The 16,409-nt window shown below is 43.5% G+C and overlaps 1 protein-coding gene across 1 annotated transcript; it reads left to right on the top strand.

The window, feature by feature from the left end:
- The first annotated feature begins 7,101 nt into the window (after positions 1-7,101).
- On the top strand, positions 7,102-8,172 carry NEUROD1 (neuronal differentiation 1). The gene has a single exon (XM_026490531.3). The coding sequence runs from the start codon at positions 7,102-7,104 to the stop codon at positions 8,170-8,172; it is 1,071 nt and encodes a 356-aa protein (XP_026346316.1).
- The last annotated feature ends 8,237 nt before the right edge of the window (positions 8,173-16,409 follow it).

Raw genomic sequence — 16,409 nt, 5'->3', positions numbered from 1 at the left:
TAGTGCCATTTAACTTCAGTGGGTTTATTTTCCCATCAATTTAATAGAAACTGTTTATAATATGAAATAACTTGAGAGTTGAAAGGGTGATAGTGATGAAAAAAGATTTATATCATCAATAAAATGTACACTCCATACAATAAAAGCAAAATTAAGAAAATATTTTTAGATGTCTTATTATTTCTGCTCACAGCAAATGAGAGTTCATTTTGATTCTGACGCTGTGTGGCAAACAAGTGCAACTATCTTTCTGAAAGTTATTCAATATATCATTTCTTTGTTTCAGGCTTGCCAGCTCAAAGGGTAATTTAAGCCCTTTCCTCACCCCTAAACCCGGATATCTACTTTTCCAGGAAACTTATTCTGAAAAGAAGGTGGCTAATTAAATGCAGATTTGCAGGGCTCTCTCATTAAAAGTTCGCATGTGGTGGTCAATGGTTTTGAGAAAGAAGGCAAATAGGAAGAAGCAAAAGCTGCTGGAAGGGGTTTTTTTGAATCTTAGTACCGCGTATTTCAAGGCCCGCGAAGTGGGAATTGTCCACGGTGCTGATACCTTGAGCAAACTATTTTTCCTACAAGCTGCCTGGGGCTCTAAACCTGGCTCGCCTGGCTTCTGTGCGATCCAGGAACTTGCCGGGTCTCCTCCCCCAACCCCGCAGCAGCCATTGTTCAGGGGGTGCTTAGGCGTCGTCGGTGTTTCTCTGCTCTCCGTACCGGCAGCTACACCCAGTTACCGGGGCTGCTTGTTCGCTTGTTGCTTTCGGTTAAGGCGAAGGTTGGCCAACACCGGGCGCTTGTCAGTTACCCAGCCCCGCGGTCCCCTCTAGACCTCAAGCTGTTGCTCAAGGCGCGCGAAACAGACGCGCGCTCTGTTTACTCTCCCACCCTGAGAACAGGAGCGCCCACGAACACACACTCATGCACACACTCACACACACTTACACTCACATAACCTACCACACACACTCACTGACCCAGATCACATACACCTCCACACACTCCCACATTCACAATCACACACCCTCATACATTCATGTACACACTCCCATTCACACAATCTCACACACTCTTATACACTCATATTCATATTCACACACATTTGTACACTTAAGCACACTCCCACACATAGTGCATCTAACGCACGACGCCTTGGGCAATCATGTGGGTGACCTACGCTTGCCATAATGCTCAGAGCTGCGTTGATTTTACATTGTGGATATGCGCGTTGGATGGTTTTAGGAAAACCCCTCACTTCTGACCGAGAATCAGAGACAAGGTCCTTCTGAGCCCTGTAGGCGCCGTAAGGGGAGCCACCCAGGCCCCGGTGGGACAAGGAGGACGTAAATAATAAATAAAAGAGCACAGGCAGGCCGAGCTGGGGAAGCCCGGCACTAAATCACTTCCCAAATCACAGCCGCGTTGTGCTCCATCCAATAGCTCTAAGCGATTTGTGGGGTTGGGGGTTGGAATCAATTTTTTTCCGTTCTCGCAGGTGCAATATGAATCAATTATCTTAATTAAGATTATGCCGCAAGCCCAGGAGATTTGGGGAGGACGGGTTTTGCGCTCGGGGCGACGGCGAGGCATTTTAATAGCTTTTCTCCTGCTCCCGGCTTCCCCCAGTCGCCGCCTGGCTGTCGAGCCCGGGCAGCTCCAGCCTCTGGCCAGGACCTGGGCTCCCAGTGGCCTCCCCGGAGGCGGAGGCGCAAACCTGGCGCCGCGCCGGCGATCTGGGGGGAACCCGTAACATTCCCCTCTGGCTTCCCAAAGGCCTCTAAGCTACCGGGCCTATGAAAGACCTACCTACAGCTTTCGGCCCTAGGCTTCTTCGGCCCCAGCGCCCTACGGTCTCGCCCGCCCCGAAGTCTCCCACCACTTCCCGCTTCTGGAACAGGATGAGGTCAGGACACCCCCCCTCCTGGGAGGGGCAGGGAGAGGACGCGGGCGCCGTTCGAGGTCGGTGGGGCCACCCGGGCTACACTTGATTCTTTCATTGAACACAAGCCTCCCTTTGCAAGAGCAAGCATCTGCTTCCGCGAGAAACAGGTCACCGCCGGGGACGCCGGCCCTGCCCCTGCTCTTTATCTAGGCCCGGTGAATGCGTCGAACACCCCACCCCCACCCGCGCCGCCAGCTACACGCTTCCCACTCCCTACGTCCCGACCACACGCCTCCATCTCGCCTCCCCCGCCCCATACACTGTGCCACACGCCTCCCTCCCCCCACCCCCCGTTCTCCCCGCCCTGGCCACACTCCCCTCTCCCCACCCCGGCCACACGCCTCCTCCCGCCCCTCTTCCCGCCGGCGCTCCTGCTGCCGCTTTAACGGCCGGGACCGCCCGGCCCGCGCCGCGCGCGCTCCAAGCGGGGACCCGGGGGGCGACAGATTTGGGGCATTGCTCGAGGGCAGTGAGTCATGAAAGCCGCTTTTGTTACCCGCGCGTGCGGTTCGCGTGCCGCTCAGCAGCCTGCAGCGCCCAGTGGGGACCGGAGCTGGAGAAGTACCGCTAACTGGCAGCGCCGGCTGAGGGAAAGGGCGAGAATTTAGGCAATCGGAGGGGGAAAGTGTGCAACTGTCGAAACAAAGTCCAAAGAGGGAGAGGAAAATGAGGAGGCGGGGGCGGCGACTGTGCCTCCTACTGAGTCCCACAGCGCCCGCACTCCATCCTCTTCCAGCGTCACCGCCACCACTGTACTCTCGCCCCACTTTCTCGCCCCGTCTCCTCTCAACAAAAAGCACCTCAATCTAGGTCTAGTCAGCACTTCTCCCCTCGGCCCTGACTGCTCCGGGAGGTCCAGTCTGGGCTCTCTCGGCGCCAGGATTCCCTCGCTGGGGTATTGACATTCCCCGCGCAGAGGAGGGTTTGCACCCAAGCTCTGTGGGCCGTGAGGCTCATTAAAAGCCACAGTGAGACCGACCCTCGCCAGGTCTCTGGAACATCCCAGAGTGGACTTTTCTTTGTACAAATCCCAGGCCTGGGAGAACGACGGGCACTGGGGTTAGGGATGAATTATCAGAAGGAAAGGGAAGGACCGCGTCTACTGATTTCTGCACTTTGGGCATTTGAGTCTCGGCTGGCGAAACACCCGGTCCTTTTCTGCCCTGGAACATCTGGTTCCACCAAGCATCTCCTGTATTCCACAGGATGTCACAAACTAAGGACGTTTCCGCTTCCCGGGGGGAGGAGGGATCTCCTAGGTCAACCCCGGGTCTTTGGGCAGCTGAAGCCATCTCTTCCATCCGCCCCTAACATTTCCCCAGAAGCTCCTCTAAGACGGAGAAGGGAGAGCCAGGGCGCAAGTTCCACATCCCCACCGCATGGTGGGCTAGCCTGTGGAGCGGCTGCCAGGAGAGTGGGGGGCACTTGGTCCAGCCCTGCAGCAAGTGTCCTCAGACCTGCAAGTTGTGGACCCGCCTTAACTTTGACGCCCCTTGAGTTTTAACCCATCACTGATAATACAGACGGTGCAGTGGTAAATAATGAGACTAGGCTCCTAGGTCAATTATTTTATAATCTTCTGTGCTCTTCGTACATTGATGAGTGAACGCAGAAAAGCAAAAACTCCCTACAGCTCTGCTCTTGGAAACTCAGCATAATTCACGTCACACTTTCGGCAACGGGTCAGGGCGTACACCCCTTTATTTCCCTTTCATATTTGCCCTGGACGAGGAATGCTGCATTCGCTGCCTTCCAGACACCAGTGATCTCGTTAGGACCCTCTTCCCCTCTCCACTGCGCCACCACTCCAGTTCCCAGAGGCACCTAGCTTCAGCCGCTCAACCCTGACACTGTTTGCAAACTCGAGGGGCTTTTAGAGCGATTGAGTTTAAATAAACAATCCAAGTTCCACGCGTTCGTTTGAGGGGGCTACAGGTCTGGGAGGGATAGGGTGTTAGTTAATGGAGGATTTAGAGACAAAGATGGTGGAGAAGGAATGGAAAATATGGGATATATAACTACAACCTGCCTTGGTAGGAACGAATAAATAATTGCCATTCAAACACAAATACAGCTCCTTCAGAATTAGTCAGGAATCTCTATGATCTTTGCTTGATGTGCAAGGTGGAGGTTGAGTCAAGTCAGTCTTTGAGGTCTGGAGGAGTCCTGGCCATTAACCCCTTCTAGAGTTGTGCTAAAGGCCTTTCTCGAAAGAGGAGTGAAAAGACTCATTTAGCATAGGCCCGTTGCATCCTCCCTTTGAGAAGGCTTGTCTGAACCAAGTGCCTACTTACAGGCCTGTGAGTGTGGAGTGCCAGCCTGTGGCAAGGAACAAGGGGCATGGGATGAAAGCATCCTTTGCAACAATCCAATGGCCTTGGCAAAAAGGCAGAATTCAAGCATCAGACGAGTCCCTCAGCTTTCACACAGATCACTCTGAGGTGGAAGGAGCCAAGGGCTGAGCGCATGGACTGGCTTGCGCTGAGGACTAGGACCTCTGTGGGGAAGGGGGTTGATGTATTGAGGAGTCTCCAGGGACAGAGGTAGCTGAAGGTGGGGGCACAACGAGTTGCATTATGTATGGTGGGGTAGAGTGACAGGTACAAAATTTCTATACTCTAGAGGCTGGGAGCGGGTGATACAATTAAGGAGGCTAGAGGACTAGCATCAAAGCTGAGTTTACAGATGAAGCCATTTTCACATGGCGTATATGTTTTCTTAAGGGTTTAAAGGACATGAGGAGAAGCCACCCTTTGGCGCCAATAAGCAAAGCGTCTGCCAACAGGAGGAAACCCAGAGATGGACTAGTCAGAGAGGGCAGAAAGTCTTGGTGCTCTGGAGACCAAAGCCTGGACAAGGCATCAAATGGAGTCAGGACGCTTCACTGCACGCCTCAGTCTCCAGGCTTCTGCCTCTTTCACCTCTGCGCTACTTCCCGCCCCAACGCGGGCCACTCACTCTGATCTGAACCCAGTCAACGTTAGCTTTCCCGCTCCCTTCCCTCAATTCCCCTCCCCCCTTGCCCCCTCTCCCTTCTGCCGCCTGAAAGGGTTAATCTCTCCTGCGGGTAAAAACAGGTCCGCGGAGTCTCTAACTGGCGACAGATGGGCCACTTTCTTCTGGCCACAAAGGGGCCGGAATGGAGCGCTCCGCGGCATACAAATGGGCAGGTCACGTGGTTCCCGGCTCCTGGCTGGACCGGGAAGACCATATGGCGCATGCCGGGGAGGAAGGAGATGGGGCGGGGGTAGGGGTGGGGGCGAGGGGAGCTGGAGTCGGAGGAGGGTGGGAGAGGAGCAGGGCTGAAGGGGCGGGCGGTGGGGGAGGGCGGAAGGGAGCGCTCAGCCTGGACGCGTGCGCAGGCGCCGGGCGCAAGGACCTGCTAGCCGCTCGGCTCCCGGCCCCGCCTGCGCTCAGCATCACCAACCCGGCTATATAACCTGAGCGCCCGCGCGGCCAGGACACGAGGAATTCGCCCCACGCAGAAGGCACGGCATCCGGAGGCCCCAGGGTTATGAGACCATCACTGCTCAGGACCTACTAACAACTGCAGGTAATTACAATTCTGTCATTTTTGCCTGGGAATAAAAGCAGTAATGAAGACCGGATGTACCTACACATATTCTGAACGTGTGCGTTTGCGAGCGTGTGTATGTGTATTGAACAGACATTCCTCCCCATGATTGCAGGCAAATACGCACACATTATGACTCGCATCACTCAAATACCGACAGCAGGCTTTAAAATTAAAAAAAAAATGTTTTAGTGTTTTGGTTTTGAGGGGGGGAATTATAGGAGCATCTTTGAATTTTTTAAATGATGCACAGTAACTCTGATTATTTGCTAGTGGTGGTTTCAAAGTCATGAAAGCAAATAACTACTTCACTTTCTCACTTCTTCCAGTAAAGAAAAAGAAAAAAGAAAAGCCCTGTTACCAATATTTGTTTTGTGTGCATGTATTTTATGGAAATTGGAAGTGCCAAGTAATTTTTTCAGTGAATAAAAGGGACATTTGATACCCGGAGTATACACACCCCGGAAAATAAGCCCGTTTACAGATAGTTTAGTTGGGGGGGCGTGTGGAGAACGAGAGAGGAACCCACTCCTGCTACCTGTTACTGCTCCAGAGGCAGCCAAGTCCCCAGCAGCCACTGCAGGAGCCAGAAATTCAGTTGTCTCACTAAAGGCTTTTTATTTTCTTTATTAGTAAAGCAGCAACTTCGCTATTGCCAATCGCTGACCATTATAATTACTCAATCTTTTAAAGAGAGGTTTGAGGCGAAGTTTGAAAAGCCCCAATAAAGAGCGGGCGGCCCTTTCAATGGGCTGTTTATTAGAGAGGAGCCTTCCGCACCTGATCCCAAGCGCGTGGAAGGGCGCTCTGCGCCGTGCCCCCAGCTCTGGCCATGTAGCTAGCGCTTTTGTACAAGGTGGAAACTCAGCAGAGGGACAGTGGTGGGAGGCGAGAAAAGAAAGGCGAGGGTGGGGTGGAAGACCCCTGCCCACTTTTGTTGCCAAATGTTTCGTTGTTGGTGAAATAATTTGGTGGAAACTACTTTTTCTCCGCCACGCATTTGTTCTTCAATTTCCGGTTAGTATAATCTTAAAAATCACTGCCACCGTTAGTAAATTACGTAATGACTCTTCAACTCTAATCGCTAACTATAAGAAGCGAGGGCAGAGAAGGGAACAAACAGAATTGCGTTTTTCCAACTCACTTTTTTTTTTTTGTGGAGTTGTGACTTTGAACTCATGCACATAAACGTGAAGTAGTAGGGGGGAAAACAAACATTAAGTAGTCGAAATGTATGCTCATTTTCACGCATATTATTCTGCCACATAATTACCATAAACACACTTTCAGCAATCACTAGGAAACATACACGCAGGAGTGTACATATACACATATTTACTCTCTCCCCCACCTCCAGCCGTGCCCCGTCTCCTATGTGTCAGTGGGGCACACACACGCCATTATAAAACACAGCATTTAACTTTTTCTTAGGAGTATCCATTTTGTAATGAGCTGGTACTTCTCTTCACATGCATTTCTACAAGGTTAGGGAGTGGGACATGAGGGCATAGGTAGGTTTTGAATGTAGCGTTTTTCTCCTTTTCTTTCTGTTCCTCTCTTCCCCCTGTTGAATGTAGGAAACCGAAACATGACAAAATCTTACAGCGAGAGCGGGCTGATGGGCGAGCCTCAGCCTCAGGGTCCTCCCAGCTGGACAGACGAATGTCTCAGTTCTCAGGACGAGGAGCACGAGGCAGACAAGAAGGAGGACGACCTCGAAGCCATGAACGCGGAAGAGGACTCCCTGAGGAACGGGGGAGAGGAGGAGGAGGAAGACGAGGATCTAGAAGAGGAGGAAGAAGAGGAAGAGGAGGATGACGATCAAAAGCCCAAGAGACGGGGCCCCAAAAAGAAGAAGATGACCAAGGCGCGCCTGGAGCGTTTTAAGCTAAGGCGCATGAAGGCCAACGCCCGAGAACGCAACCGCATGCACGGGCTAAATGCGGCTCTGGACAACCTGCGCAAGGTGGTGCCCTGCTATTCCAAGACGCAGAAGCTGTCCAAAATCGAGACGCTGCGCCTGGCCAAGAATTACATCTGGGCTCTGTCGGAGATCCTGCGTTCAGGCAAAAGCCCTGATCTGGTCTCCTTCGTACAGACTCTCTGCAAGGGCTTATCCCAGCCCACCACCAACCTGGTTGCCGGCTGTCTGCAGCTTAATCCTCGGACTTTTCTGCCTGAGCAGAACCAGGACATGCCTCCGCACCTGCCTACCGCCAGCGCTTCCTTCCCTGTGCACCCCTACTCTTACCAGTCGCCGGGGCTGCCCAGTCCTCCGTACGGTACCATGGACAGCTCCCACGTCTTCCACGTTAAGCCGCCGCCGCACGCCTACGGCGCTGCGCTGGAGCCCTTCTTTGAAAGCCCCCTGACTGATTGCACCAGCCCTTCCTTTGACGGACCCCTCAGCCCGCCGCTCAGTATCAATGGCAACTTCTCTTTCAAACACGAACCGTCCGCCGAGTTTGAGAAAAATTATGCCTTTACCATGCACTACCCTGCAGCGACCCTGGCAGGGGCCCAAAGCCACGGATCAATCTTCTCGGGCGCCGCTGCCCCTCGCTGCGAGATCCCTATAGACAATATCATGTCCTTCGATAGCCATTCACATCATGAGCGAGTCATGAGTGCCCAGCTCAATGCCATCTTTCACGATTAGAGGCACGTCAGTTTCACCATCCCCGGGAAACGTACCCACTGTGCTTACAGTGACTGTGGTGTTTACAAAAGGCAGCCCTTTGGGTACTATTGCTGCAAAGTGCAAATACTCCAAGCTTCAAGTGATATATGTATTTATTGTCGTTACTGCCTTTGGAAGAAACAGGGGATCAAAGTTCCTGTTCACCTTATGTATTATTTTCTATAGCTCTTCTATTTTAAAAAAGTAATACGGTAAAAAAAAAAAATGCACCACAAATTTGGTGTAGCTGTATTCAGATCATATTAATTATCTGATCGGGATAACAAAATCACAAGCAATAATTAGGATCTATGCAATTTTTAAACTAGTAATGGGCCAATTAAAATATATATAAATATATATTTTTCAACCAGCATTTTACTACTTGTTACCTTTCCCATGCTGAATTATTTTGTTGTGATTTTGTACAGAATTTTTAATGACTTTTTATAATGTGGATTTCCTATTTTAAAACCATGCAGCTTCATCAATTTTTATACATATCAGAAAAGTAGAATTATATCTAATTTATACAAAATAATTTAACTAATTTAAACCAGCAGAAAAGTGCTTAGAAAGTTATTCTGTTGCCTTAGCACTTCTTTCCTCTCTAATTGTAAAAAAAGAAAAATATTGCACAATTTGAGCAATTCATTTCACTTTAAAGTCTTTACTTCTCCTTAAAACAAAAACCAGACCCATAACTCTTAAGAGGATAAAAAAAAAAAAAAACAGAGAGATGTAGTCCCTATCAAAACATATCAATTCAATACATTACTTGCACAAGCTTGTATATACATATTATAAACAAATGCCAACATACCCTTCTTTAAATCAAAAGCTGCTTGACTATCACATACAATTTGCACTGTTTCTTTTTAGTCTTTTACTCCTTTGCATTCCATGATTTTACAGAGAATCTGAAGCTATTGATGTTTCCAGAAAATATAAATGCATGATTTTATACATAGTCACAGAAATGGTGGTTTGTCATATATTCATGTAATAAATCTGAGCCTAAATCTAATCAGGTTGTTAATGTTGGGATTTATACCTATTGTAGTCAATTAGTACAGTAGCTTAAATAAATTCAAACCATTTAATTCATAATTAGAACAATAGCTATTGCATGTAAAATGCAGTCCAGAGTAAGTGCTGTTTGAGATGTGATACTGGTACCACTGGAATCGATCTGTACTGTAATCTTGTTTGTAATCCTGTATATTATGGTGTAATGCACAATTTAGAAAACACTCATCCAGTTGCAATAAAATAGTATTGAAAATCTGACCAATTGTTGCATTTCTTCTTAAAGTGATTTAAGTATAAATAATTCCTAAGCAGAATAGTTACTTTATTTGTGGAATTAAAAAATAATAAATGCTATTTGTAGAATAAAATAAAAGACAAAAGTTTACTTTAGCATACTCTCTAGTCTGTTTATCTTGGTTAGGGAGTCACCAGCTCTTTGTAGATAATGAAAGAACCTAACTCATATTTCATTACATGGAATATGAGGCTGGGGGTGGGGTGGGGAGATAAATGGTTGTGTTTGTTTTTCTTTGTTTTAAGTGTCTTCATTTTTAGCTTTTTTTATTTCAGTTCTTTTAAATGATTATATTATGTTTTTCCCATTTTTTAAAAAAAGGGATATTTAGTTAATTATTAACAAGCAGACACAAACAAGTGCCCTAGCCTAGTTTGTCTATACATTTAAAAATATATAAGAAAGCCTTATCATTTTCTTAGTGCTTTGTTATCTGTACATTTTCCTGAACTGAATTGCAAATCAGCACTACCACAAAGTACCATTGCACTTTGCAAACCAGTATTATACAATATAGTACTGGTTTACAAACCAGTACTATTGCAAGCCAGTACTATCCCAAAAGAAAGTTATGAACCTTTAGAAAATGCCAGGGGGAAATGACTTAATTAATTTAAAGAATCCAAGAAGTGGAATTTTGTAATTATCTTATGAACATCTTGTGATGATTTCAATAATCTTTTCCAGGAGAAAATGTAGTGAGTTATTTGTACTCAAGAACATACTATTTGTAGTATAATATATTTTAAGATGATACAATTGTGTCCCTTCCCTTTTTGGAACGCTAGATAGAACTCAGTGGAAAAACTTACAGATGACTCTGTCCATTGTTAAGTCCACCAAAAAAAAAAAAAAAAAGTTTGGCATTTCTCTTCCTCTGGATGTATTGACTGACAGGAATGCTTCCTAGGGAATAACATTTTGGCACTTGTGTCCTGGCTCTACCATGGTGCTCTGATTACTGTCATTAGTAACTCCATTGTTCCTCCTCTGATTCGGATGCCACATTGGATGACTACCTCTCTTCCCAAGCTTGTTCCTTTAATCTCCTTCTCATTGGTGATTTAGGGGTTCCAGAAAGCTGACCTCATTTAGCAAACTGCTCCAGAAAAATGTGAGTAATCTAATGGACAGGAACAATTAGCCATACTAATAACATTGCCAATGGGGCTATGTCAAGCTGTGACAGTAGCAGTAAGGAATATTTCAACATTAAAAAATGTTTGAGTTCAATTTAAAATATATCATTTTAACATGTTTTCTATCAGCCTTCATCAGATGACAGAAATACTTTTAAGTTAGTCTCAACTTTATCCAAAATGCAATAATCTCATTCCAAGTGAATCAGAGTTGTTATTTTGAAATCAAGCTGTTGCTTCTAGGATTGCTCTCACTGTTCTTACTTTAAGAGATGTAATACTGATAGGATATCTGAACATTGCCAGCCTTCCAGCCTAGGGGACCATGAAGTGAACATTCAGATCTGACTTGATCTATTCAGCAGCTTATTTCACCTATCATTAATATTATACATCTTCATGCAAACTAAAAACTGTTGCCGTGGTAAACAGAAGAAATAATAAGAGAATGCATTTTAAGGATTCCAACTTTTAAAACATCAAGCAAGGAAATCTATATTGTGGATTTTTTTTTTTTTTTGGTAAGGTAGAAATGCAGACTATAAGTTAGTTTTTTTTATTCCCTTTCATTTTGCCTATATAACTTCATTCTAAAACATAAGGATTCTTTCAGTCAGTCAAGGAGTAACTCACATGCCACCATCTTTTATTCAAAGGCAGGCACAGATGTTCCTTCTGCAGGGGAGGTTTTAATTTATGAAAATGATATTGTTTATGCATGAATGAACTGAATGCACTCTGCATAACACACAGCACTTCCATCTGATCAGAGAAATACCACAGAACCAGTGCCAATGTCAGAAACATATTCTACAAATTTACTCACTTAAATGTTTAATGAATATTTGGAAGGCGTTTTCAAACCACAAGAAACCTTTTCAGTTATCTTTTTCTTTTCTTTTTGAATTGTCACCAATATTTAAAAGAGACTCAGTTTTTATAATTGGCTAATGCCTATATCTAGCTAATAAGAAAAGAAAATGTTTTACTGAGTCAAAACCAAAACCAACCAAAAAGAAGAAACACTGGCCACTTTGGCTTCATTGGAAAAAATATTTTTTTAGTGTTATTGTATATTGTTTGTTATGAGTAACATTTAGGGTTCTACGTGTTCTAACATCTTGGACAATTATTATTCCTATCAGATACAAAGCTTAGATCTACTTATCTAGTGAAAATGCTCTAAAGAGTTATTCCAGAAAAAAACTGGTATTTAAAATCAGCAGTCAGTTTCATAGTGGGAGATGAAATTTGGCTAAATATTTTAACCAGTGCATAATTCCTTCTGGATAGAACACTGCATGACTTAGATTTCATTTACATCACCAACTGCATTCATACAGTATGATCTACCTACTTTTAACCCTCAAAAATACAATTAAATGCAAATTAAAATGAAGAATTATAATATCTTAAGAATGTTCTGGTAATTTTAGGTTTATAATATGGCACAGTAAAATAACATTTGCAACAAATTGTAAATGTTCTAATGTATTAATCTTAAAAAACTCCCTATGTTTTTACATTTGAAAGTCTATAATTCTTACAAAATTAATGCATTTCTGAAAGAAGCTAGCAATTACTAAAATGATATATGGATCATTAGCTAGCAGTTTGAAGCAAGCTGTTTTAGTTCTATAATTAAACAAGAGATTTAAAGTGAAAATATCTATTCAACAATTAATAAAACTAGGCTTCAAATGTAGACTGATTATGTCCTAATAGGAATTGTAAAACAGTAAAGCTGTTCTTAAACTACACTAAATGGTCTCTTCCCTTTTCCTCTCCCTCCACCACCACTTATTTCCTAAAAACTATCTAAATAAAATCTTTAATTCCAGGGTCTGATTAAGAAAAAAAGAGCCAATGCAACATCTTGTGGGACACCAGGACTGAGAACTCTTGTTGCTACCATTGCACAGAGGCATTCTGGCGTCAGACACACAGTGATTTGTATGGTGGCATAATCATTGGCTCTTGGCCAGGCATTATGTTTCAGAGGACACTATTGTCAAGAACCATTCAACTAGAAATCTGCACTGTATGCACTCAAAAGTTGAGATCATCTGCTTCCCATGTCAGGAAGAATTTTGTGCTGGCAATTGACTCATAGACTCTTCGCACACACTCACACTTGGTTCAATGACTCTGATGGAATTAGCGGGCTAACCAAACTAGTGGCATTGACAAGGCCACAGCCTCTGGGGACTTCTGTTTAAATTGCGAATTTTAAAATATCTTAAAATGCAGGGTATTATGTAAATGCTGGACTAAATCTCCGGATATATTAAATGTGAATTTGGCCATCTGAACATTACTGTGCTATTTGCCCAGCTAATATAGAGGTAAGTGGCTAGTGACAATAATCATTTTTATAGATCGCCAGTATACAGCAATCCGAAGGAATTGATCCACTTGTAAAATAATATCTAGAGATAAGAGAATAAGTTTAATCTCACATCTATGAGGAAACCTGGTAACTTACTTTGCTGTTAACAAAATTCAAAGCTAACCCTGCTTTGGGCTTTGATGTCTTAAAGACACATCTCCAGAAAGATGGCCTCACATGTTTGCTAGGTCAGTGCTAAGTGCTCTCTGTTCATTTACGCATTTCATTACAAAAGCAGCCCTGTGCCTTGTTTTACAGATGAAGGAACTACAGGAAGCTGGGATACCTAGATACTCGTATTACTGGTTTCCTTTCTTCATTCAGGTTCTGGTTCAAATGCCACTTTCTCAAATGCCCATCTAAAGTAGCAACCACTTTCAACTTCACCAAAATCAAAACTACATTGCCCCCTCCCTTTTCCAGAGCACTTATTTGATGTTATCTTGCTTACTTATCTATTCCGTTTATTTTTAAATTATCTATCTCTCCCAGTAGAACGTGGGCTTCATAAGAACAGAAACCTTGTTTCTTATTCATTGTTTCTCTGGTGCTTGGAAGATCTAGAAGATCCTCAATAAATATTACCATTCCCAGAATATCAAACCACACTCAGCTAATGCTAAAGCTATGTTATGAGTCAAGTCAGTTGAGAATGGGAGAGGACCACAGATGATTCTCAGCTCAGTGAAAGTTACAAGCATTAATTCTAGACAAAGAGAACAGTTGATACTAGTTTCTTTAAAAAAAAAAAGATTTTATTTATTTATTTATTTATTTATTTGAGAGAATGAGAGAGAGAGAGGCAAAGGGAGAAGCAGGCTCCCCACTGAGCAAGGAGCCCCATGTGGGACTGGATCCCAGGACCCTGGGATCATGACCTGAGCCGAAGGCAGACGCTTAACTGACTGAACCACCCAGATGCCCCTTGACACTAGTTTCTTATAACATGGCACCAAACACCTCTCCCCTACTCCTTTTGAGAATAAAAATCATGAGTTATCGGTTCTTTCTTTTTATTTAATATCAGTTTGTTAAATATGATTTGGAACTGTAATAAAAGAGGAACTAAAATACTATAGGCTCTTTCCGGACTCTGCCTTTCTTTCTTTTTTTACATTCTTTAAGAACTCGAATGCATGCTTCTTTTTTCCTTTCTGTTCACCGTTTTCAGCAACTGTTCTTGTTCTATTGTTAGTGTTATATAAAATTTCCCCAAACGTCCTTATCATCATTGAAGAGTTAGATGACAGCACACCAGAATCTAACCCATCAGGACTATGTATGTGGCCCAGCAATGAGTTTGAGAATTTGAGTAACCTTCAACAAATTGAAAAGTAAAATAGGTCGCCCATAGAAGGATGATAGCTCAGACATATAAATCCACAATATAAAGAGAGTACGGTATCTTCACAATAGTTGTTAGTTACATTCATCTTCCTCCAAGGTATCAATTAGAACCAAAAAGTGGTAAGTTTGTGGGGAACGTGATCTTCTCTGTCAATACAACACAATGAAAGAGGAACATAGAGTGATTGCTGTCCGCAACACCAGCTATGCATTTTAGCACTGCACCTAAGTTATTAGGAGGGGTGCTTAGGGACCAGAAACATCAAAGGATCAGTATTCTTGGAAGGTGATTTATTTTAAAATCACTGAAAACCAAAGGATAACTCATGTTCTTTATAGTCATGATATTTATGCACAGTATGTGCTATTGGTTGAGATAAATGCTGGTGAATTACCTAACTTGTAATTTCTACTTCAAAATGTTCACTGTGTAAACTTAGCACATCAGTAATATTTCTTCAGTGTTCTCTCTGAATGATGTCAGTTAGAAGACCATCCTCACTTTCGGTGACGTCAATAAAGGGGTATTACAATGCTTAAGAGACTGTTAATTCCTTCCCACTGGTGTCACTAACAATTGTAGGCTTGTCCACTCATGGCAGGACATTACAAATTTATAATCTGGGTTAGGTTGCAGGTATGCGCCCAAGTAACATTCACATCCAAGACTAGAGGGGATAACATAGCATTATAAAAAGGAGAGTTGGGCTAACATCACTTGTCCTTGTTAGATACTGAATAATCTTTATTCCAGCTGGTGATTAAATATACAGTAAACAATAGTAACAAATGCATGCTAATTATAACTGGAATCTAAGTAGGGTTCTTTACCAAAATATTTCTTTACTAAAAGAATTTCTTAGTTAACAGAGGCAAGGATGATTATTTGAATACCTTTAAATTCCAACATGAGATTTTTGGTTATAGAAACTGTATTTTCATGTTTCCTTGACTCTGACTAGTATATTAGAAATATTAAATAATGGGATCTTTTGCTCCCCAAGGTTTCATTTTTGCCTAATTAACTAAAAATGCATTTATCTTACTTAAAATAGTATATATATATATACATATATATATATATATATATATACAGACACATAGTACTGAGTTGAATAGTGCCCTCCTCCAAATACTGAAAATTTATGGCCAGAACCTCAGAGTGTGGTATTTGGAAACAGTATCCAAATAACACATCCTAATATGTAAGATGTAAATTAAGATGAGGTCATACTGGATTAGAACGGTCATTAAAACAGAGGACGGATGTCTTTATTAGGAGAGGACAGAACATGCAGACAGAACCCACGGGGAGAATGGAGATACGGGCAGAGACTGGACTGACGTGTCTATACACCAAGATGTGCAAGAATGGCCAGCAATACCAGAAGCTAGAAAACCAGCCTGAAACAGCTTCTCTCTGAGTCCCTGAGAAGGACCCAACTCTGCAGATGCTCTAATCTTGGTCTTCTGGTCTCTACAATGGTGAGCAACACATTTCTATTATTTTAAAGCCGTGCAGTTCGTGCTAATTTGGTAGCGCGGTCCAGGAAGCAAATACATATGCTGAAGTCTACAATAAATTGGTATGTTAAATATGCATAAACACAGGAGAGTTCATTTTAATTCTTATGAAGATATCACCATGAAGTTTTAGTGACACACTCTGTAAGTACCGGCTTATTTCAGTTAATACCGGGCTCGATATTTGAACAAGCTGATAAATGATAGCTATTTCATGAGCATCTGAATTATGTTAAACTTTTATTGGTTTTTATTCATATGAATTATTAAAGTGACATCTAGATTTAGTGAAGCGTGCGTGGGCTTACCTAATAACCTAATTTTGTTTAAAATTCTTATCCTAGAATTTATAAAAGCATGAAATATAAACTGCCATTTTTCTTCATGTGAAAAATGCCCTGCTTATTCTATATGTGGGGGCAGCATGTATACTAACAGACTTCTGAAGCAAGAAATATAGCATTTTCCTTGTTTCACAAACACTCATTTA

This window comes from Ursus arctos, unplaced genomic scaffold, assembly GCF_023065955.2.
Source record: "Ursus arctos isolate Adak ecotype North America unplaced genomic scaffold, UrsArc2.0 scaffold_1, whole genome shotgun sequence".
Taxonomy (NCBI): Eukaryota; Metazoa; Chordata; class Mammalia; order Carnivora; family Ursidae; genus Ursus; species Ursus arctos.
Note: the sequence above shows the minus strand (reverse complement) of the source record. Positions and strands in the feature narration are given on the sequence as shown.